The 21805-nt window shown below is 48.8% G+C and overlaps 1 protein-coding gene across 1 annotated transcript in view; it reads left to right on the top strand.

The window, feature by feature from the left end:
• Nucleotides 1-21805, top strand: part of SCIN (scinderin) — a 56238-nt gene that overhangs the window by 540 nt on the left and 33893 nt on the right. Inside the window, exons 2-4 of the mRNA XM_027872235.1 lie at nucleotides 6697-6851; nucleotides 10095-10256; nucleotides 20591-20740. Of these exons, the coding sequence (XP_027728036.1) occupies nucleotides 6697-6851; nucleotides 10095-10256; nucleotides 20591-20740 (467 nt within the window). The remainder of the gene's footprint in view (nucleotides 1-6696; nucleotides 6852-10094; nucleotides 10257-20590; nucleotides 20741-21805) is intronic.

The raw sequence follows: 21805 nt of genomic DNA, 5'->3' as shown, positions 1-21805 counted from the left end.
CGCGTCCCCTCAAGTCCTCGGGAAGGGGCGGGGGTTCAGGTCCTGGAGGTGAGCGTCAGCCGCTCCTCCGGCCATCCCTCCCCGTTGTGAGGGATGAGGCAGAGGACCCGGGCTCGTCAGGAGCTCCGGGATGGAGAGCTGGAAGGGACCTCGTTTTTAGATGAGGAAACTGAGGCTGGCAGTGGGCGAGGTCTCGGCCCAAGCTCAGAGGATCGTTCGTTTAGAAGGGAATTTAGAACTCAACCCCTTCATACTGCCAAGGAGGAAACTGAGGCTCAGAAGGGTCACAGAAACCGTAGCAGGAGAACTGGCGACATTCGGGTCTCGGACTGTAAAGGCGGCACCACCTCCTTGACCTGTTCTGCTTCCCCTCTTGGCTTTCTCCGAGGTTCTGCTCGGGTGCCGCCTCCTCATGGAGAGCTTTCCCTGATCCTCAGTCTTTTAATTCATCCCGTGTTTCCTTAGAGATTCGCCTATTTTAGTCCCCTGAGTCTGCGCCCTCCCCCGTCTGGCACCGGCAGGAGTTTGAGGAAAGGTCATTGAATTGCACTGACTTGATGGCACTGGGCTTTACAGCGTGGTAGCCGTGTGACCTTGGGGCAGTCCCTTCCTCTGAGAGCCTCCAGGTCTTATCTGCTAAAGGGGGGGGGGGTGGGGCTCCAATATTTTTCCTACGCCTGTTTGGGCCGTCACCAAAACCTGTCACCAGAGGGCTAGACGACAGTCACTATGAAGTCCTAAAGAAGTTGGAGACCAGGGTGGCTCTCGGGCCCTTCATTTTCCTCATCATGGGAAGATAGAGCTAGGTGGCAGGCATCCAGCCCCTTCATTTTACTTATGAGGAACTAAATGGGGGGCGTGAACTGGGGGAGAGACTTGTCCAAGGGCACCCAGGTAGTTAATAAGCAAAGCTGAGACTTGAACTCACAGCCAGTGCTCCCCCCGCTGGACTTCACTGCTCCACAACCACCCACTCTTGAGGATGATCGGGTGGTCCCATCTGTGTGGAGGCGGAGCCTGAGTCTGGAAGATTTCCGCGCTCTCACAAGCGTTTTAATAAGCACCTACTATGTGCCAGGTACTGTCCTAAGCACTTTACAAACGTTATCTCATTTAATCCTCACAACAACCTTGGAATGTAGGTGCTATTATCACACCTGTTTTACAGTTGAGGAAATTGAGGCAAGCAGAAGTTAAGTGACTTGCCCAGGGTCACACAGCAGCTAGTAAGTGTCTGAGGACCTGGGTTCAAGTCCTCATTCTAACACTTGCTATACTTATCGTGGACAAGTCACAATTTACTCGGACCTCAGTTTCCTGATCTGTAAAATGAAAGGGATTGGATCTGAAGTGCTACTGAAGCTGATTAAGATGTCATTGGGAAATGTTTAGCAAACTAAATAAAAAATATAATAGACCAGAGATAACGTTTGATATATGGTTGTCTAAGTCAATGCATCCCACTTTAGTGGGCCCTCTTTCTTATTGGAGTTTGATGCTACTGGGCTAAATGATCTCTTACACCCATCTATGCAGCCTGTAATATGACAAGAAGTTTCCTAATGTTGCTTCCAGTTTCTAGATTTGTTAAAAACCTCCCTACTTTACCGAGCTCTGAGGCTTCTCTGAGAGGGGCAGTGGTCAGAGACACCCCCTTGCGATGATCTCAGGCATGCCTTAACCTGGTTTTTAGAACCAGCTATTGTTCGGGGCCCCTTGCTGGGGAGGTACCCACAAACATTTCCTTGTCCTTAAGAGCAAAACCTTTTATTTCTAACCGACCGGGAAGTAGCCCCAGCAGGTTAAAGGAAGAGGAGTAATTGGGACAGGAGGGAGGGACCTGGCCTCCGAAGGAGCCCTCCCCAAAGCTGGCCAAGCCGTCGTGCGCAGACCTGCTGCAGGGAGGAGGGCTGGCTGTTCTTACGGGCCTGCTCCTTGTGACTGTGCATCCTTCCTTGGGTTATTGTGTCCAGCCTCCAGGAGCTGGCCAGCGCAGGCCAAGCAGTGCGTTTTCCCCAACTCGATTTCTTTAGAAAGTGTGATTGTTTATCTTCCAGCTGAGAAAACCGAGGGCTCAGAAAGTCACCTGAGCTCTTGCATCGGGGCTGCCAGGAGCCAACGGCAGTATCTTTGGCCTCCGGTGCCCGAATTCCATGCCCTCCCCCCGAGGCGGGCTCAGAACGCACACAAACCGACTCTTTGTTGGCCAGACCAAGGGCAAAAACTCCGTCTGGCCTGAGGAGGTTAGTTTTGTGATGAGAAGGAGGAGGGGGGGGAGAGTCTTTCTGCTAATGATTTCAGTGGCAAGCCACATTCTTAGAACTTAGTTTCCATTTTAATTACTCAAATAAGGCTTTTTAGAGATGCTGTGTGGTGTGTTGAGGTCCTTTCTAGATTTGGAGCCCAGGAGACCTGGGTTTGAATTCCATCTCTCCCACTTACGGCTTGACTATAGGCAAATCCCTTAACCTCCCTGGGCGACAGTTTCCTCACCTGTAAAGCTGAGATAATATTCTGAGCAGTGCCTAATTCTCCAGGCTTAATTAATTAAGGGGCTTTGCAAAGTGTCAGGTGCTATGCCAAGGTCTGATCTGGGTGTGTTCACCCATAATTGCTCATGAGCTTTGGGGCCTGCTTGTTCTGCACAATGTGAGGTAAATACATTGGGCCACTAGTGCCCAAGAAGCCACTGGCAATTGGAGATGGCTCTGGGGAAAGGGAAAAAGCCAGTGCCTTTGGCTACGATGGTGGCTCCCGGACTTAACCCTGAGCATCTGGAAGAATCCGTGCCTCGGCTCCGTTGTTTGAGCTTACCTGGAGGCAGCGTAGCCTACTGGCCTGGCAAACGACAACTTCCTCATAATTAAAAGTGGTATGCAAAAGTGAGTGGGCTTCCTCTGGAGGGGGTGAGCTTCCCGCCCCTGGGGGGACTCTGGGATTGCTATGGGGGAAGGGGAAGCCCTTCAGTCTGGGAAGCTGGGTTCCATCGAATGCCCCATTAAGATTCTAATTCTCAGACTCGGTCATCCGGGTTCTCGGGCGCTCTCCTTCTCTGCATAACAATCCTAGCCTTGCTCGAGTCTTTGTCGTAACCCAGCTTCCTGTTTGGGCTGATTTTATCTTTTTCTCTCGGTCCCTGCCCCCTCACATCGCCCCTTCTGTTGGCTTCACGTTTTTGTTCAGGGTTTGAATTTAGGCCTCTGGGTAGTGCTGGTGCGGCCTCCACAGCATGGAACAGAAAAGTGTGAGGTGTGGGACCCTGAGGAAAGGGACAGGACTTTCCTGTTTACCTGGGAAGAAAGGGAAAAACCCAATCAGTTTATGGGGGATAAGGCTCTTCTGCTTTGCTCCATGCGTCTTTGCCTGTGCCCAGCTTTATTCTCCATCACAAATTCTGAGGTGGAGGTATTTCCTCTAAAGCTCCTGCACCCAGGAGGCTTGGGGATAGCGTGCTGGACCCGAGTTCAAATCTAGCCTCAGACACTCAGTGCCTGGGTTGCTCTGGGAAGGTCACTTAGTCTCAGTTTCTTCATCAGTAAAGTGAGGATAACAACAGTCTGGGCCTTCCCAGGGTTGTGAGGATCAAAGGGGAAGTTTGTAAAGCATTTTATAAACCTTAAAATTTGATATAAATTAGTTGTTATAACTGTTATTATTACCCACTATTCATTGTTACCTTGAGAATTCAAACAGGGGCAAGGCACCTTCATCCACCTCTGTGGAGCCCGTAATAGGCATTTAATAAATAGATGGTGCAGTGGTCAGAGCAGTAGGCCTGGAGTCAGGAAGACCTGAGTTCAAATCCGGCCTCAGACACTTAATAGCTGTGTGACCCTGGACAAGTCACTTCACCCTGTTTACTTCAATTTCCTCATCTGTAAAATGAACTGGAAAAGGAAATGGCAAACCACTCCACTATCCTTGCCAAGATAACCCCAAATGGGGTCACGGAGAGTGGGACACAGCTGAACAACAACAGATATTTATGATTGCCAGAGGAAATCTGAGTGGGGAGGGGAGGGGGAAAGGAGCCAGAGAGTTATGGGGATCTTGCAGAGCCCATTGCCCCAGATGGAAGCCAAGACTCCTGTTCTTGGACAGGAGCCATGCTTCCTCCTCTGTGGGCTGCTGGGTATTCCCAGGAAGGACAACTGCTCCCTGAGGGGAGGCCCTGGCCCGAGGCTGTCTCTGCATCCCAAACCCTGGGGTGGTGCTGGGTAAGAGCTTATGACAAGTTTTTGGGGTTTGGACAGAGCCCCGGTGCCTAGATCTGGAGCCCACCCCGTCGGATGGCAGGGCACTCTCATTCTGGGTGTTCCCCAGGCACATCTCTCCAGGAATCATCTCTGGATAAATACACCCCACTCCTGGGGACCTTCCTTTGGGCTTCCCCGTTCCCCACTGTTCTGGACTATGCCGGCCGGCCTGCCTTTGCTGAAAGAAAAAGCAGAACTGATCTTCATCTTACAAAGCTGGAAGTTCCCCCTACAGTGGCTGCTCTCCTGCCATCGTCGGCTGTCCCCAAGTCTAGAATGCCCTCCCTGCTGCCCTCTGCCTCTGGGCTTTCGAGCTTCCCAGCTTCCTGTGAGCTTCAGCTCACATCCCACCACCTGCAGATCTCTTCCACTTACAGCAGTGGCTATTTGCCACTGGTGTAAAGCTCTTGAAGGCAGGGGCTGCCTTCACTTTTTCTCTGAGTCTCCAGTGCTTAACACAGTGCCCGGTGTACCCAGCAAAAACTTAATAAGTGCTGGTAGATTGATTGGTTTTCTCTTTTGAGGATTACACCAATCCTATGGGAAACATGCTATAAACAGGCTCATTTACAGATGAAGAAGCTGAGGATCTGAGAGGTTGAGCAATTTTCCCAGGAGGGCTCAGCTAGCATAAGCAGCCAGATTGAATCCCCTGTTTCCCTGATCCCAAATCCAGTGCTTTTTGCTGGCTGGGCTCTGTAATAGGGCAGCAGACCAGGGCCCACCTGACTGTGCAACCCAAAGATAACCCACTGAGTTGTTGGCACCTGTCGTTCAAGAATCATTGGCAGGCCCCATCTGTCAATCACTGGGCTGGCAGGGGAGGGGGGGGCTCGATATGGGCTCCTCCAGGCGCTGAGTTAGTTGGTTTTCGGCGCCTCTTCCCAACCAGCACAAAGGCCAGAAAGAGAAGCTTTGGGAGGGTCAGGACCCCGCAGTGGTGATGGGGTGCAAGGGCAAATTGAGTTGGCCCCCCAAGCAGCAGCAGCCCAGGGTCTGAGTGTCTGGAAGTGGCAGAGCATGGGGGCTCGTGGCGGGCCCCGCGGAGGCCGACCTGTCGCTGATCAGGGAAAGCTCCCCGGAGGTGCAGAACAGGGCATCAGGCCCAGAACGGTCTGCATTGTCCTTTACATCCTCAGCCACGTTTGGTTTTCATTTTGTGCTGTAGGAACTAAGGGGTTTGGGTTTCTTTTTTAAGTGAAGAGATTTAAATAAAATATTTGAAGTGGGGAGAGATGGGAGGAGTGGAAAGTTAATGGTGAATTCATGGTGAAACAACATGAGAGAGAGGGAACCTGGGTTCGAATTCTGGCTCTGCCATTGACCACCCGTGTGATCTCAGAGCCTCAGTTTTCTCATCTGTAAAATGGGGGTGTGTGAAGGATAGCGGTGTTGGATTGAGTCATGGCAGGAACACCACTTTCCACAGGTGATGAATCCAGGGTCCTAACTCACCCTAAATGAGGCCAGTTAGGCTGGTGAGATTAAAAGGCTGAACAAGTGAATATTTTTAAAGAAATGTGGGCTGGTTTGTCTTTTGCTTTTACGTACATAGAGAGATGCAGTTGTCTGGGGAACAAAGGTTATCTTGGAAAATAAAGACATGCCTTGGAGATCCTGCGAGCATACTGACATTTAATAACTGTGTATTCTTGAGCGAGTATTTCATCCCTGGCTCTCAGTTGCTTTATCTGTAAGATGGGAGGGTAGACATGATAATTTCTGAGGACTGTTCCGACTCCATCCAGATCCCCTAAGTATGAGGTGATTTATTATGATCTCTTGGCATTCTCTTGGCTACGAGGGCTTCTAGGAGGCCCTACCCCCACTCACCCACTCCCCATCCCGACCAGTGGACCATACCTCTGTAGTTGTAAATGACCCTCAGAGGTCATCTCTTTATGCAGAGAAGGCCTAGAGAAGAGCATGAGATCACAGAGCTAGAGTTATCAGGGCCTTCAGAGACCATCTAATTAGGCGTCTGTCTTTACAGATGAGGGAATGGAGGCCTGGGGCAGCTGAGGGGGCCACTTAGTGATCTTCTCAGGATCCAGGGCTGGGATTTGAACCCTGGCTTGTCTTTTCAAGCACTCACCTAAATGTAGGAGAGCAGTAACTTAAACATGTTAAAAAAAGAGAACTTAGCCCTGGTCCCTGTCCTCCCCATCTTAAAACAAGCCCACTAATCACCAGCATTGTTGGGGCAGACTACGGTATTTTCCCATCTCACAAGCTGTCCAAAGGCTCTCAAAGCTCTTTTTTAGTGTTAACATATTCTTGAGTCTGATTAGAAGCCCTCTGTAAAAGGACCCAAGCCTGGCTGTTGGGTATATTTCCATAAACCGGCTTCCTTGGCCAGCAGACATCCTGAGTACGTACATTGATGGCCTCGGTTCTGGATCTCATTGGATTAATACTGTATCATTGCCTCTCATTTTAGGGAAGGAGTGCACTCAAGATGAGAGTGGAGCCGCTGCCATCTTCACCATGCAGATGGATGACTACCTCGGCGGAAAGCCCGTGCAGAGCCGAGAACTGCAAGGTTATGAGACAACCGACTTTGTTGGCTATTTCAAAGGAGGGCTGAGATACAAGGTGAGCCATCTCCCCAAAACACAAGCCTCCCAGCTCTTTCTCCAGCCCCAAAGACTGATTTCCAGTCTGACCTTGGAAGAGAGGTTAGAGTCCAGGAGGGAGGGTAGTGCTCAGCAGTCATGTGCAGGCACTTGTCAGCTCCTTGAAAAGGTGTGAGTCACCTTTCACCTTTCATGGGGTTGTTCAAGGAAATTTCTGGGATGTGAGAGGTTTAGTCTTGTCTCTTCTGTGTAGTGTCTACGTTTATTCCCAAAAGATTAGAAGAGTTGGAAAATTTGATTCTGACAGCCAGTTAGCTAAAGGTTTTCTCAATCTTAGGCAGCTGCAGCAGGAGCCAGGCCTCCCAGAAGGCCTTCTGATCGCCCTGGGACCCAGGCCTCATGCCATCCATGTGTAGTCCTTTGACTACTGTGTATGTGACGGCTGTCAAGATCATCATTTCCTGACTTACTTGCCATTACGAAGCGTCAGTGGCCTTACATTTTGCCTTCCTTCCCATCATTCCTAAATAAAGAAAGGCTTCAACAGTGTGTTGGGGTCTTGGCTTCTTGATGGAGAGATGGAAGGAACCACAGAAGGTCAGAGCCCATTCTCTTCCCTTTGTGCCTCACTGTGTCAATAGGTGAAATCATGCTCCCGTCCCATGGACCAAATGAACCCACTAAGTCTGGGTTGCACGGGATCCTGCAAGCTGTTGGTAAGAGCAGACTGTCCTGGCCTGCTCAGTGTCTGCTTGAGAGGCAGGCACGAAGAGTGTCGAGCTCACCTCCATGCTGAGGTCTATGCCTTAGTCACCAGCATGAAACTGCCCCAGAAGGTGAAACTCTATAGATCAAAGCTTCCGGCAAGAGCTCAAATCATGCCCTGTTAATTAATCAGGAATTACCAGATCCTAAGCAGTATCTGAAACCACAGCTGTACTTGATAGGAAATGCACGTGTGGAGATAAGGGAGCATTGAAAAGATCCAAGACCAGAAAACCATTTGCTCTCTTTTTCCCTATCCCACAGGTGAGCTCTTAATTTAAAACACAAAGACTTAGCACGCGCAAGGGCCCCAGAATTGCCAGATTGATACTGCATACTTGGCAGATTCTCTCAACTGTCTGAACAGAACTTCTTCTGTGACTGAGAACCAGCCTAGTCTTAGTAGCCTAGCTGGTAGCTGTAGGGAGAGGTTAGCCAAGGTGGTGAGTGGTAATAAGCTGTGTCTTCTAGTGGAGCAAAATCAGCTGGGCCATGTTGGGTTACCAAATGTGAGGATTCAAACATGCAGGCAGCATGCACCCTTCTGTTTGGTCATCCCTGATGGGGCAAGGGAATAAATCAAATATCCTCCTCCTTTTTCCTCATGAGAGAAAAGATGCTTGAAAAGAAGACTGGGGACAGAAGGCATTTCTCTGCTGCCCTTTCATCGCTGCCTTCAGGGTGATGCGTTTACCCATTCACTGCCGGGGACCTGGGGCCCCCCCTGCATGGGTGGCTGAGATCTAAGATAGTTCCCAGCTTTGGATGCCCATGGCCTGGCTCAGGTTGCCAGGTGAGCTTCACTTGCCAGAGGAAGAGCTGCCAGCCTCTTGCCCCCTTGTGGTCTTTCTGTAGACACCGAACCCTTCTAAAGAGAAGAAATGAGGAGGCCAGGCTTAAACTTCAGAGCCAAGCAAGGGGTTGGTTTGCCAAGTAGTTCCATGTCAGTCAGAGCTGGATTCCTCGCACTCCCTAATTCTGTTGCAGCTCTTTCATTGGGTGTCCTGAGACCTCGTGGTTTTTTCCAATCTTTTAAAAAATCTGTAACTGTTTTGTTTTTACACACGAAATGACATGTACAGTGCTTTGCAAAACTGGAAGGGCTGCAGAAATGCTAGTTATTATTACTGTTATATAGCAGTCATTTCCCAATAGACTGCCCTACCCCTACTGGACCTTGCCATGTAATATAGATAAAACTATTGAGTAAAATTAATCACTGAGGCAATTAAAATAGTCTCAGGAGGAGCAGTCAGGAGAAGGAGAACCATGAGAGCAGGGCCTCGAAAAACCGGAAAAAGAAGGAAGGACGGAAGGAAACATTTATCAAGCATGTTCTGGGTGCCAGGCACTGTGCTGAGTACTTTACAAGTACTGTATCTTTTGATCCTCACACTTATCTGGGGAAGTTCAGGGGCTATTCTTATCCACATTTTACAGATGAGGAAAGTGAGGCAGACAGGTTAAGTGACTTGGCCAGAGTCACATAGCTAGTAAGTGTCTGAGGTTGGATTTGAACTCAGGTTCAAAGGGGAGAGTGGCCTGAGGAAGAAGCTAGTCAATGGTGATAAAAGTTAGAATTTATATAGTGGTTTGCAAAGTGCTTTGCATAAATTACTTCATTTGATCCCCCCAGTTACCTACCTGTGAGGCAGATGCTATTGTTATCTCCTCTTTTATAGGTGAGTAAACTGAGACTGAATGAGGTTTAGTGACCTGCCCAGGCTCACGCATCAGGGCTTTCTGGCTCTTAGACCAGCGCTCTGTCCACTGTGCCCCCTAATTGCCATATGGTGTCAAAAGCAACAGAGTTGAGTGAGGATTGAGAAATGGTGTTGAGAGAGTTGGCAATTAAGAGATCATTTGTAACACCAGGAGCCAGAATGCCATGGGTTGAGGAGTGGAAGGGGTGACTGTGAAGGTAGAGATTCCCTGTCCCTGGTCCTTAACTCCTGCCAAAAGAATGAAGATGTCATCACCTCTTCTCTTGGGTCAGTTAACAGATGTTCAGCAGCCTTTCTGGGCTGTTTTATTTACACTATTGAAGTCATTGTGCCTATCGTTCTCCTGGTTCTGCTTTCTTCACTAGGCATCAGGGCATCCAAGTCTTCCCAGGATTCTTGGAATTTCTCATTGTTGTCACTACTTACAGTTCATGAATGTCCGTTTGTATTCATGTACCCTGATTTTTTCAGCAGTCCCTCATTTGTTAAAGCCCTCCTTTTTGTTTCCAGTTCTTTGCTACTATACTGGGGATTACAATGCACGGTTTGTCATTCTGGAGACCTTCCTTTCAGGCATGGTCCTCCTTGTGGTATATAACCAACAGTGAGGTCTCCAGGTCAACGGCCATGGGTGCTGAGTGTATTTTCCCTCACACCTTAGTCTTAATGGCATGTGTTTCTTCCATGAACTCTTTGGGTTCTTTGCACCACCATGTTGGTAAAGAGAAGTCTCATTGTACCAGTTTTATGGCCACCTCTCCTTTTCTGCTTAGGCTGGAGGTGTGGCATCTGGATTCAATCACATCATCACAAATGATCTGACTGCTCAGAGACTGCTGCATATTAAGGGTCGCCGGGTGGTCCGTGCCACAGAGGTCCCCTTCAGCTGGGCCAGCTTCAACAAGGGAGACTGCTTCATTATTGATCTTGGACTGGTAAGTTTGTCACTAAGAAGGACTAAAAAATAAATACTGCACATCTGTCCCCTGAGGGCCAGATCTGCTGAGTTTGAAGGGCCATCATTAGGTCAGTCACAGAGTGCTGATGTTTGGGTTCAGCAACAAAGAAAGATTCCTAAGTGGTAAAGGGATTGTGTGATCTGCATGGCAGGGGGGGGGGGGGGGGGAGGACTGGGAGAGCTCCCCCCACCCCCACCAAATCACAGACCCTGAAAGAGAAAAGGAAAAAAATCCGCTCAGGGTGGAATTATTCCATTAATGTGGCCCTGATCAGGTTCCCTTCAGCCTAACTGACATTATGCCAAGGCTTCTGTGAGGAGATGCAAATATGGCTTAAGTGAAGAAGAATGGGAGAATTAGCAAAGAATGCCAATTGTCACCTCAAAGGTTCTCACTGAATGGTTTAAAATTTTTTTCGTTGCTCCTGTCAGATGGTCATAATTAAATAACATTCCCCAATGATTTCTTTTTTTAAAATGTCTTCCTCTACTTTATTCACTGAAGTCATGAAAGCCAGGACTAATGGTTTCTGCTTTTTGTCTTTTCTTTTTCTGAGTTTGGGTGAAAACAGACCTTGAGCATGAGTGGTTCCCTGAGCTCTGAGGGCTCCCTGGAGAAACCATTTGCCTAGATATGGAGCACCAGGGTTGGGTATTCCCTTATTTAAATCTAAGAACTCTAGATTTGGACTCTGAGCCTCTGGGTATAATTACTAACTGCTTTGGGTGTGCTCCATTACCTTGGGCAAATCGCATTCCTTATGCATGGAATGAGGGGGTATGTTGGGCCAGATAACCTCGGAGATCTCTTCTGTCCTCTACACCTGTCTGCACAGACTAACTCTGGTTGTCATGGAGATTGCATTGGCTGTTAGCAGAGGGGGGCAGGATGCCTAAGGCACTCCTGGAGCATTCAGTGATTGAGAAGATAGTGTTGAGACAGATCATCCAATCATAATTATCTGGAGTAAAAAAAGGGGGCGGGGAAACTGCCTTGTTAGGGAAGGAGAAGGAATGTTATACTTGGAGTCGGAGATGTGGGTTTGAATCTGGACTCTGACAAACTCCTTTAGTGATGTTCAGCAAGTCATTCCCCCTATGTAAGCCTCAGTTTTTCATCTATAAAATGGGAAATGGTATTCTTACCATTGCCCTGACAAAGGGGAAGTACCCAGAATGCTCTTTGAAAGCCTTAAACATATTAATGTGCATTCTTTATTATTATCATTGTCATTAATATTATAGAATAGCCAGCAGCCTCAGCCTTTAGGTGTCTCAGTGGGTTTCATGGCTTCATGGGTTGCTTGTGGGGTAATCAATCAGCACAAATGACTTTTCAGCCTCCAACGAATTACTTTGGCCCATGGTTGAAATTCCCTGGAATAATTAATCACCCAATCTTAAAGTCATAGAATCTAAAGGCCGGAAAGGCACTTGGAGATCTAGTCCAGTTGGTGCCCTAAGCTGACAGCCTGGAGAGGTTAACTGGGGTGACATCTACAAAATAAGCCATTGAGGTAAACATGACCAAGGTGATAGTGTCAGACATACTTAATAATTAGAATTGTCTAGAGCCCACAAGTGGTGAGTGCCCTGTCATTGGAAACATTCAAGTAGGGGCTGAATGTTCAGCTGTTGGAGGTGTCGTAGAAGGGATTATTCAGTTGGGTAGCTGGCTGGGTAAAATAAGCCAGAAGACAACTTTAACCAAAATCATTGCCTCTTATTTAATGGGATGATGGGCGTGACCCAAGGATGGGGAATGGAGGCATTTCCACCCCAGATAATTTCACTGTAAATCCCTGAAGACCCTCAGAGATTCTTGACCTTTGTCCAAATCAAGTTGGGAAACCAAGGGCCCCCTTCCATCATTTGAGGATCTTGTATAACTGTTCTTTGTAAGACGAGATATATTTTTACATCCTTTGCACACAATATTCAGAGATCGTAAAAAATGAGGCCCCCAAACACACAGAAAATGGAGTATCAAGGATTTCTGCGTTGTCTCCACTATCTCAGTCCCTTAGCAAGTGAAAGATCTGAGACCAGCTGCCTGATGGGACTGGATGGCAATGTGATCTTTGTATCTCTTCAAAGCTCAATGCTATCTGACAATCTCTTGCCATCAGTTTTCCTGGCCAGGGGGAAAGGACCTCGCTGCCACCAGGCCAGTCAGGCCAGTTCCCATCTTGAAAAGACAGGGGGGCACCTGATCATCCACTGGGCTGGAATGGAAGTACCACCTCGCCCCCCCCCCCCCAATATACACACATACACACCTCAAAAGACTGGGAGGCAACACTCCTTTTTTGGCTCGGTCTTAGGGTCAATATTTGGCCAAGATTATTTGTTTGCTTTCCAATCAGCACCATTTATTCATTCATTCCCTTACTCACTAAATATTAACTGGACAAATGCTGTGAGTCTGTGTGGGAGGAGATGGGGTGCCTTTATCAGCAGCTGTCAGTGCTTCCTACGGGCCCCAGTGCCCTTAGTGTCAGAACTGGGATTCGAATCCAGGCCTTCTCAGGATGACACATCTGGCATTTTTTCCATTGTACCATTGTCTATTGTCACAGAGCATAGGCTGGTCTAGGAGGGAACTCTCCTAAATTCATTGACATTCAAGATCTAGAACTTTGGTGAATGTTGAAACCAGAATTCAGACCCAGGCTTGCCTGACTCCCAGTGGGTTCTACCATTATGGCCTGCTGATTTTCAAAATTAACAGGATTTTAGAACTGGCTAAGACCAGTGGTCTCCTTTCTGTGATAGAGACGCCAATTTTCTGCAGAGATGCTAATCAACTCCCACTGAGGTTGTAGAGGATTTCTCATGTTTCGGGCCCTTTTACTGCTCAGAAGAGCTCAGAACAAGGTCCAGTCAGTGTGAAGAACCAGATCAGCTTTAACTGTTGGCCAAAGTACAGAAATGGACAGGCCTTTAAATCCATCAGCCATTTTAGGTCTGCTGACCAATACAGAAACTGTCCATGGGGCACAGTAGAGAGGGAAGGGCAGCGTATGTGGACTCAGAAGACCTGTATGTGAATCCTGGCTTGGACCCTTACTAACCAGGTAATGGAAGCGTGTGGTTTTTCCTCTCTGAGCCTGAGGCTTCTCATTTATGAAATGAGTGTGTTAAGTCCTGAGCTCCTGTTCATAGACTTGTTATCCTTCACAAGAGCATGAGGCTACCCATATCCAAGGACCGCGTAGTAACCGTTAACTCTAGTAATAATATTTCAGTTTACATATGTTATGTACCAGTATCTAAGGGACTGGAGATAAAAAGACAAAAAACCTCAAATGGTCCCTGACGTCAAACAGCTTATATTCTTGGCGGGGGAGGGGGAATAGGTGGAATAACAACACATACTTAGAAAATTAAATGCAACAGAGACAAAGTTATTGCTGGGACATGAGCATTCCAACTGGGGAGGCCCAGGGAGGGATGAACTTTCTGGAGGTGATTGTACTGAAGAGAAGTAAGAATTCTATAAGGCAGAGGTGAGAAAACAGCGCTCTCCAGGTCCGGTGAGAAGCCTGTGCCGACGTCTGGAGATGGGCTATGGGCATCATAAATGGGGACAGCAGGCAGGCTTGTTCAGCTATGGGGAGAGTGTCACGCAATCAACCAGGAAAAGTAGCCTGAAGTCAGCTTTAAATGCCAAACCTGTGAGCTGGCAATAGGGAGTCAGTGGATCTTCTTGAGCTGAGGAGACACAGTCAGACCTGCGCTATGGCAATGTCACTTTGGCATTAGTGTGGAAGATGAATTGGAGAGGAGAGATAAGAGGTGGGGAAGAGAATGAAGAGGTGAGGAGCGAAGATCTGAGCAAGGTGGGGGTGAGTCAGTGTGAGATCTCTTGGGCCAGAGGACTCCACAAGATAATTTTTAACTGATTCGATGTGAGGGTGGAAGTCGAGAGAAGATCGGAGGGTGATCCCAAGCTTGTACCGCTTGCAATCACAGACCCCCAAATCTGAGACAGTTTGAGAAAGAAATTTATGACATTGTTTGGTAGAAGAGAGCAACTGGAAAGGGAAGGGCTCTCCCCCCAGATTCTGGAAGATTTACATCATAGAGGATGTTGTCAAAGTTTCCCACACAGCAACCCCACATGAGCAGTTAAGCAATTTTGTCCAGAGGGCAGCCGGAAAGCAAGGTAGATTGAGATAGAAATGAGTAACTGAAGCCCAGAACAGAAGCTTGGGCTCGAGCCCTGAGGAGCTCCTGGGTGTGGTAGTCCAGTCCAAAACAAGAATGCTTTGGGTGGATTCAGGGTCTGGGGGAATGGGAAATACCTTGTAGCCATCTTTGGCATTCCTGGAGTTACTGGGTCAGGAGCCATCCTGGGTGTGAACAACCTTTAATCACATAACGTTGGATTTAAACAGCGTCATAATTTTTCCTGAACAGTGTAAGAAATCATTTTTCCTACACTTGCAAACCTGAGTGACTGTGAGGATAATGGTGCCTCCATAGAAACAGAGAAGTTAGGAAGCAGTCTTGGTAGACGATGATAAGTTGTGTTGATGTGTTGAGTTTGAGATGCCTGAGAGACATCTGACTGGACCTATAATTGTTGATATAGGCTTGGAGCTCAGGAGAGACGATGCTAGGGCTGGATCTATAGACTTGGAGGCAGCTGCAGAGAGATGCTCATTAAAATCGCAGGAGTGGATGGAGTCACCATGTGAGAGGGTGGGCATGGTGAGAGAAGGGGGCCCAGGATAGAGCCTTGGGTTTATCCACACATAGAGGGCAGGACATAGAGGATACACCAGCAAAGGAGACTGAGAAGAAGTGGTCAGACCCCCACCTAGGAATAGGTCTAAGAGGAAATAGTGTCAGTTATTTAATAGTTGCCAATTTTCTCTACTGGAGTCTTTAGAAACCTGAGAAAAGAGGAGTCCCTAGGTCCCCAAAAATCCATGCCAGTGGGGTTGTAAGTTCTAACAATTCCTAACAATACAGAATGACCTCAAATGGTTACTGGGTGGAGGTGCTTGGTTATCATGACCCTTCCATGAAGGGTAGCAATTTAAGGACCAATGACTTCATCAGTGCAGGCACATCTGACCCCAATGAGACGCCCCGCATGGATGGCAGTATCTCACTGTCCCAGGCAACTAGGTAGCATGGTGAACAGAGCGCTGGGCCTGGAGTCAGGGAGACCCAGATACTTGTTATCTGCGCAGGCAAGTAACGTCACCGCTGTCTGCCTCAGTTTCCACATCTGTAAAATGGGGCTATTAATAGCATCTGCCTCCCCGAGTTGTGGGGAACAGATGAGATAATGATGGTAAGTAGTTTGTACAGTGCCTGGAATGGAGTAAGCATTGTAAAAATGCTCGATCTCTCCCAGCTGAATCATTTGTATCTCTCAAAAATATAGATGTTAACAATTCTATTTCCAACATCAGTAAGATACTGGTCCAGGACCGTGTTCCGTATGAAACCTTTCCTGGTTCCCTTCCTTTTCTTGGGGCCCTCCCTCCCCAAAGAGCCTCGTTTTTACTATTTAGTGTTTATTCCCTTTACACACGCATACACACACAAGCACACACACACACACACACACACACACACACACCCTGTGCACGTGTAACTATGTCCTTGTTCTCTAGCACCAGCACAGGTCCCCACACAGTAGGCGCTTCACCCAACCTTGCTGACTGATACAAGGCTAGCCTACTTTCTGCAGTTCTCCCCCAAACCTTTATTAAGTTCCCACTTAGTACAGAGCTGTGGGCTTGACTCCGGGGGGAGAAAGACATTTAGGGCAGACCTGGTCCCTTGTCTTGAGCTTGTGACGGGGGGGGGGGGGGGGGGGGAGAAGGAGGGAAACACGAGGGATTTTTCCTTCCTCCCGGATCACACTCTGAAAGCCAACGGGCCCCATGAAAGTGTAGATCAAAGGGCAAACAAGTGCCTTGAGAATGAAAACTGAAGAAAGACAAGCTGCCCGCATGCAAGGAAGGGAGCTGTGGCCTTTGATTTAAAGGAAATTACTGACTTGTCTTGGCGGAGAGGCGAGAGGCGAGTAGGAAGGCTTTGGGCCGGACTGAGTCAGCCTCACATGGGCACTGCCGTGGGGCCGACCGGTCCTCAGGCTTCCCCCTAAACGGGCCGCACACCGCCACACTGTGGGGCATTTCTGCTTCCTGTTTTATACCCCGGGTCCGGCATGGTCGCCGGGGCATTAGACCGAAGCACTGTGACCACACAGTTTGAAAATGAAAACACAAACAAAAACCAAACTTGAAGTCAAATGCTCCAGCTCCCTTCCCCCAGCCCCTGGGTGGGGGGAGGGCTTTGCAGCTCAGCTCGCTGGCTTTTCATTCTTGTTTCCTAATGGGCATCACCGCTAACGGGGAATCTTGATTTGCCTTTTCTCCCCGCCCCCGCCCCACTTTTTTTCCACCGCACACTTTTCCTCTGGATAGCTATATGTGTGTATTCATGTAAACATATAGGACTGTCCATGTGTTGTTCTACAGATGTGAGTGCACACATGACTACACACATAACCACATGCGTGTGCATTTGTGTTCGTGGTCTCCAATCTCCTGCTTGGCCTGAGCGGTTGTTTGGGGTACCAGCCTCAGGACCATCTTCCTGCCCCAGTTGAGACAATCAATGGCCCTGGAGTGGGGCCATTTCAGGCCCTAGAACGTCTCACTTTCCCCAAAGTCCAGCCCCAGACCACCTCCTATGTGAAGCCTTCCCTGATTTCTTAGTCTTTTTCACTCCCATTCTCAGTCTTCTCCTTTTGAGTCCTTCGGGTGTGCCTTGTATTTACCTGCTGGCAAATGTCAGCCCCCATGATGTCACTCCCTTCTCATAGAGGCCCAACCTTGAGGCTGTGCAGATCTCCTCCTGACTCCCAATAGGAGGTAAGCTTCTTGAGGGAGGAAGAAGCGTGCTTTTGTCTACGTGTCCCCAAGATCTGACACAGTGACGGGCACACTGCAGGTGATTAACAAATGCTTCTTGGATTGAACTGAGGTTTACTTAAAGCTAGAACTTTCAAGTTCGATAACACTTTACAAGTATTATCTCACTTTATTCTCATAACAACCCTGGGAGGCAGGTACCCCCATTTTACAGATGAGGAAACTGAGGCTGGGGAAGCAATTTGCCTAGAGTCACCCAGCTAGGAAATGTCTGAGTGGAGATTTGAACTCACGGCTTCCTGACTCCAAGTCTCGCGCTCTTTCTGATGTGTGGTCGGTGCCTTAGAGTTTTAGCCAGAAAAGATGAAGTTTGGTGCAGGGCCTTGGAATCACAATGCTGTTATCACGACCGATTGCGATGCTCGTGTTTGCTTTAAACTTCCATGTTGGACGGGCTCCCAAGGGTCTACAGACACTGATTACAGGCTCCTAGTCTGGACTATAGATCGGTGCCGTTGCAGGGAACCTTCTCGGGCCTGCTCTCCCACACTTCTGCTGGCCTGAAGGGTTGATAATTTATAGGAAAGACAGGGCATCGTTGTTGTTGCAACTTTAAAAAACCCCTGCCTTCACGCCATGCAACACAGAGAGACTTTGTGCGGATGTTGACTCGGGAAATGGTCTTACTCAAAACCTCAGTGAATTGAGTAAGTGTCTGGGGTGGCCTGTTTATTAATAGGTCTATACACGCTTATGGTCCTGCACTGTAGGGCTTTGTTACGCAGTAGCAGCCCAAGACAGCTCAGAAAACACACACACACACACACACACACACACACACACACACACAGGGGATGATGGGTACAGGTAGAACCCAGCTCTCTCCAAGGCTCAGCTCAGGCACTGCCCCCTTTCTGATTCCTTCTCTCCCTCCTCCGGTTATTACTGCTCTCTCCTCAGAAATTACTTTGAATTGACCCATTCTATATTTCATTTTGACTTTTCTGTATTCATATGGTATCTCCTTCTTCTGCCCTCCGTAGAGAGTAAGCCCCTTGAGGGCAGGGCCTGTTTCATCATTGTTTCATCAGAGGCTGGCCCTCTGCCCTTTGTCATGATTATCTCAGAGTCAGTTAAAGACATGGATGACACACTCATTAGGTTGGCCAGTGAAGCTTGGGAGGGGGGAGGGCCAGCACACAGAATACTCCGAGGGCCCAGACCTTCCTTGGGGGGCTTGGTGAGCGCCTCTCCCCAATGACCACGCCCCCTCTGCCTCCTCTAAAGATGGCTCTCCTGCATCTTCCCATAAATCCCAGGGCAGTGGGGTGGGAGCACCTGTACTTAGGGGGTCTTCCTCTCATCTTTTTGACAATGTATGCATACCATAGGCACCTGGGAGAGAATTGCCCCATTACCATTAAATCTGATACAGATTTAAACAGAACCAAAGTCTCCAAAAATGCGAGCTCTCCACTTTCTTCACACTTGTCAAACCTTAATTTCTCGGGGAGCTGGCACCCCAAGTGACAACTCCCCAGTGAAGGGATGTCCGGGGGAGACGTGGAGGCATCCCGGGCCTGGAGCCTCGGAGCACTGAGGAGCCTGAGCTGCCTTCAGGGCAGTCCTGGTGCAGGATTTCTTAGGGCTCCACAAACAACTCGGGCTGTGGGCTGACATCTCTCTCAGGAGTAGGTGGGCAGCCCTGCCCACGATGGAGGTCACCCAAAGAAGCAAGGTGCATCAGTGAGTCATTTTTGTACATGGCTGAAAAACCAGAGTGGGCTGGAGCGCCAAGCTCACGCCTCGTTCCCAGCCCTGCTGCAGAATTCTTGGTTATTTGTTATTTGTGTGTTTAGCCCCACAGAATGCCAAGGGTAAGGTTATAATTAGTTATTAAGGCTTGTTCTTTAAACTGGGTAGAGTTGGGGGTGGGGCAGGACTGTCTTTAAAATGTCAACAGTTTAAAATGAATAGGGTACTATTTCTCTCTCCCAGTGCTCCCCCACCAAAACTGATTAAGAGAGAACATTCAGATTGACATAAAGCAGATGCTTTATCTGACAGCTTGGCCATGTGGCCTCCAAGAGATACTATTTTAAAGAACTCTCCAAAAATGGCTCATTCCATGAAGGCTCTGGTCCCCTTGGGGATGACGGTGAGAGTGGGGCAGAGCTGGGTCAGCTCAGCTGTGGGGGTCTCCATGGTACAGAATTAGACGGAAGGAGTTTGGACATCCTCGGCTTGGCTCGCTTGCCACTGCTTTCTCACAAGTGAAGATCTTTGTTTCACGATGTGTGCGCAGGCACACACACACTCTGAGATCAAGGTGCTGGCCCTCTTTGTGCCCTCACAGGCCTCCGCACCCTTGTGATCTGACCGGGGTCTTCTCATTTCCTTCAAAGAGAGTCCCTTCTCTGCTGATGCTGCACAGGGAAAGGGGGAGGGGGCAAAGCTCTTTTCCTTAGGAACTCCCTTCTAAGGATTTGGATTCATGAAAAAGATGTTTTCTCCTCCATTCTCCATCCCCAGCTCAGGATCTGTCTCTTTTTATTGTACAAGAGAGGTGTCAAACATGCCACCTGTGGGCCTATAGGGGAAATGTTTAACAAAACAAATAAAAATACAATAATGTCAGGATGCAGTGTTCCAAGTAGACGTGCACCCACAGAAAACATTCTGTACGGTTTAGTGGATTTTCTTTGAATTTGACACCACTGCTGTCCAACTCTATGAGAATGAGCTGTGCGATCTTAGGCAAATCCCCAAACTTCTCTGGGCCTCAACTAATCAGCTGGAAAGTGAGACGGTTGGACCCTAAGATCTCTGCTCTAAAATTTTATAAAACGTTAACATGTCAGAGATCTGATTTTGTTTTGGGTCTTATCTTGACCTCTGAATTTCCAAAGCCAGGGTCGCTTCAGGATTCATTGAATACCCCCTCTGAGCAACCCTGGGCACTGGTGAGAACTTGGGGAGTTAGCCAAAGGTGACGGTGGCCTTAATGAACACGGGGGCCCCTCGAGCTCGAAGCCCCACAGTCACAGAGAGTCATAGGGTTTTTGTCCAGGGTGCTGATGCCATCTTGGAAGGCACGCTAGGTCGGCTGTCCAAGGACTCCCGGTGTGAAGTCCGGCTTTGTGGCTTCTCTGCAGCCTTGGACAAATCCCTTCCCCAGTCTGAGCCTCCATTTCCTCATCTGCTGAATGAGGGGGTTGAACTGGGTGGTCTTGAGGAGTGATGTGGTCAGCCTATCACAGCAGCTCAGCCTTTGAAAGTCGTAGGGAGCAAGTCAGGCACCCAAACCGCAGGTCTAAGGAAGTCTAAACTAAGCCTCAGGGTGGTTTCTAGGCCCGGGTGCCATCTGAGCCCTCGGACCACAGCTAAAGTCTCTGTCTCGGTGTCTTAGGAAATTTACCAGTGGTGCGGCTCAGGCTGTAACAGGTATGAGCGTCTGAAGGCCAACCAGGTCGCCAAGGACATTCGGGACAACGAGAGGAGAGGACGATCCCAACTGATTATTGTGGAAGACGGAAACGAGCCCCCTGAGATCCTCCAGGTAGGCGGGTGGGATGGCGCAATAACCCATGGGGGCGTGGGGGCTCCCTGCTTTTGGGGAGGAAAGACCCCGGGGTAGTCTGAGGCTCCACTCTGCCCTCCAGCCTGACGGGCCAAGCAGAGGCACGGAGCTGTGGCTTCCGGTCTCACCTCTGCTGCTGCCTGCCTGGGGGTCCTGGAGGGCCCTTCGCTAGGCCTCCGTGTCCTCATGAAATAAGAGGTTTGGATGATGTGGTCTGCGATCACCCTTAACTCTAAACTCAGCATCCTGCCCTTCATCCTGCTCTATCAGGGCATGTCTGCGAGCCCTACCCTTGCCCAAGTGTTAGAGGAGGAGGTTCTTGGGAGGGCACGTCACTGACCTGCTCCCAACTCTGCTGTCTGAGTCTCCCCTGGTTGCCACTTAAAACCCCACACAACCTGCCCCAGTCCCCCTTTCCAGGCTCACCTCTGATTACTTCCCTACATCCTGCTGCCGGCTGCTCCCCAGATTTGGGGGTCCCCTCCGGCCGCTGTACCTCTTTGTCCAACTTCTATTGATGAATTTGGAAGGTGTAAATGACTGATGTAACATTAGCAAGGCAGTTTTTGTGACCTAGAATATTCAAGAGAAAGGACACTGAGTTTGATTTTGTTTGCTGGGAAAACATTTATTTTAGAGTGTCCCTAAAAGGGTGGTTAATGAACGTGAAACAGTGATCCCAAAGACCTAGGGAGTCGTCTTCCTCTTGTGATGGGGCTGCTAGGTCTAGGTCACTGATGACACTTACCCAAATGTTAGCAAACCAAGGTCTTTCTTCTGGGAATGACATGATGATGTCATTGGGTAGCCCTGGCCTGACTGAAGGGCCAGAGCCAGGAAGAACTTGTTGCCAAATGTTTACTGACTGACTGATTGACTGATGGTGTCTTGGAAGGAGGTCTCCAGAGGGGAGCTCCAGGGATCTGTCCTTGGCTCAGGGCTTTTTAACATTGTTTTATCCATGTTGTGGAAATGACACATCGCCAGAGGGGTGGTGGATAGATAGATAGATAGATAGATAGATAGATAGATAGATAGATAGAT

This window comes from Vombatus ursinus, unplaced genomic scaffold, assembly GCF_900497805.2.
Source record: "Vombatus ursinus unplaced genomic scaffold, bare-nosed wombat genome assembly UNPS02014799.1, whole genome shotgun sequence".
In the NCBI taxonomy this organism is placed as follows: Eukaryota; Metazoa; Chordata; class Mammalia; order Diprotodontia; family Vombatidae; genus Vombatus; species Vombatus ursinus.
This window is presented reverse-complemented; position numbering and strand designations above follow the sequence as displayed.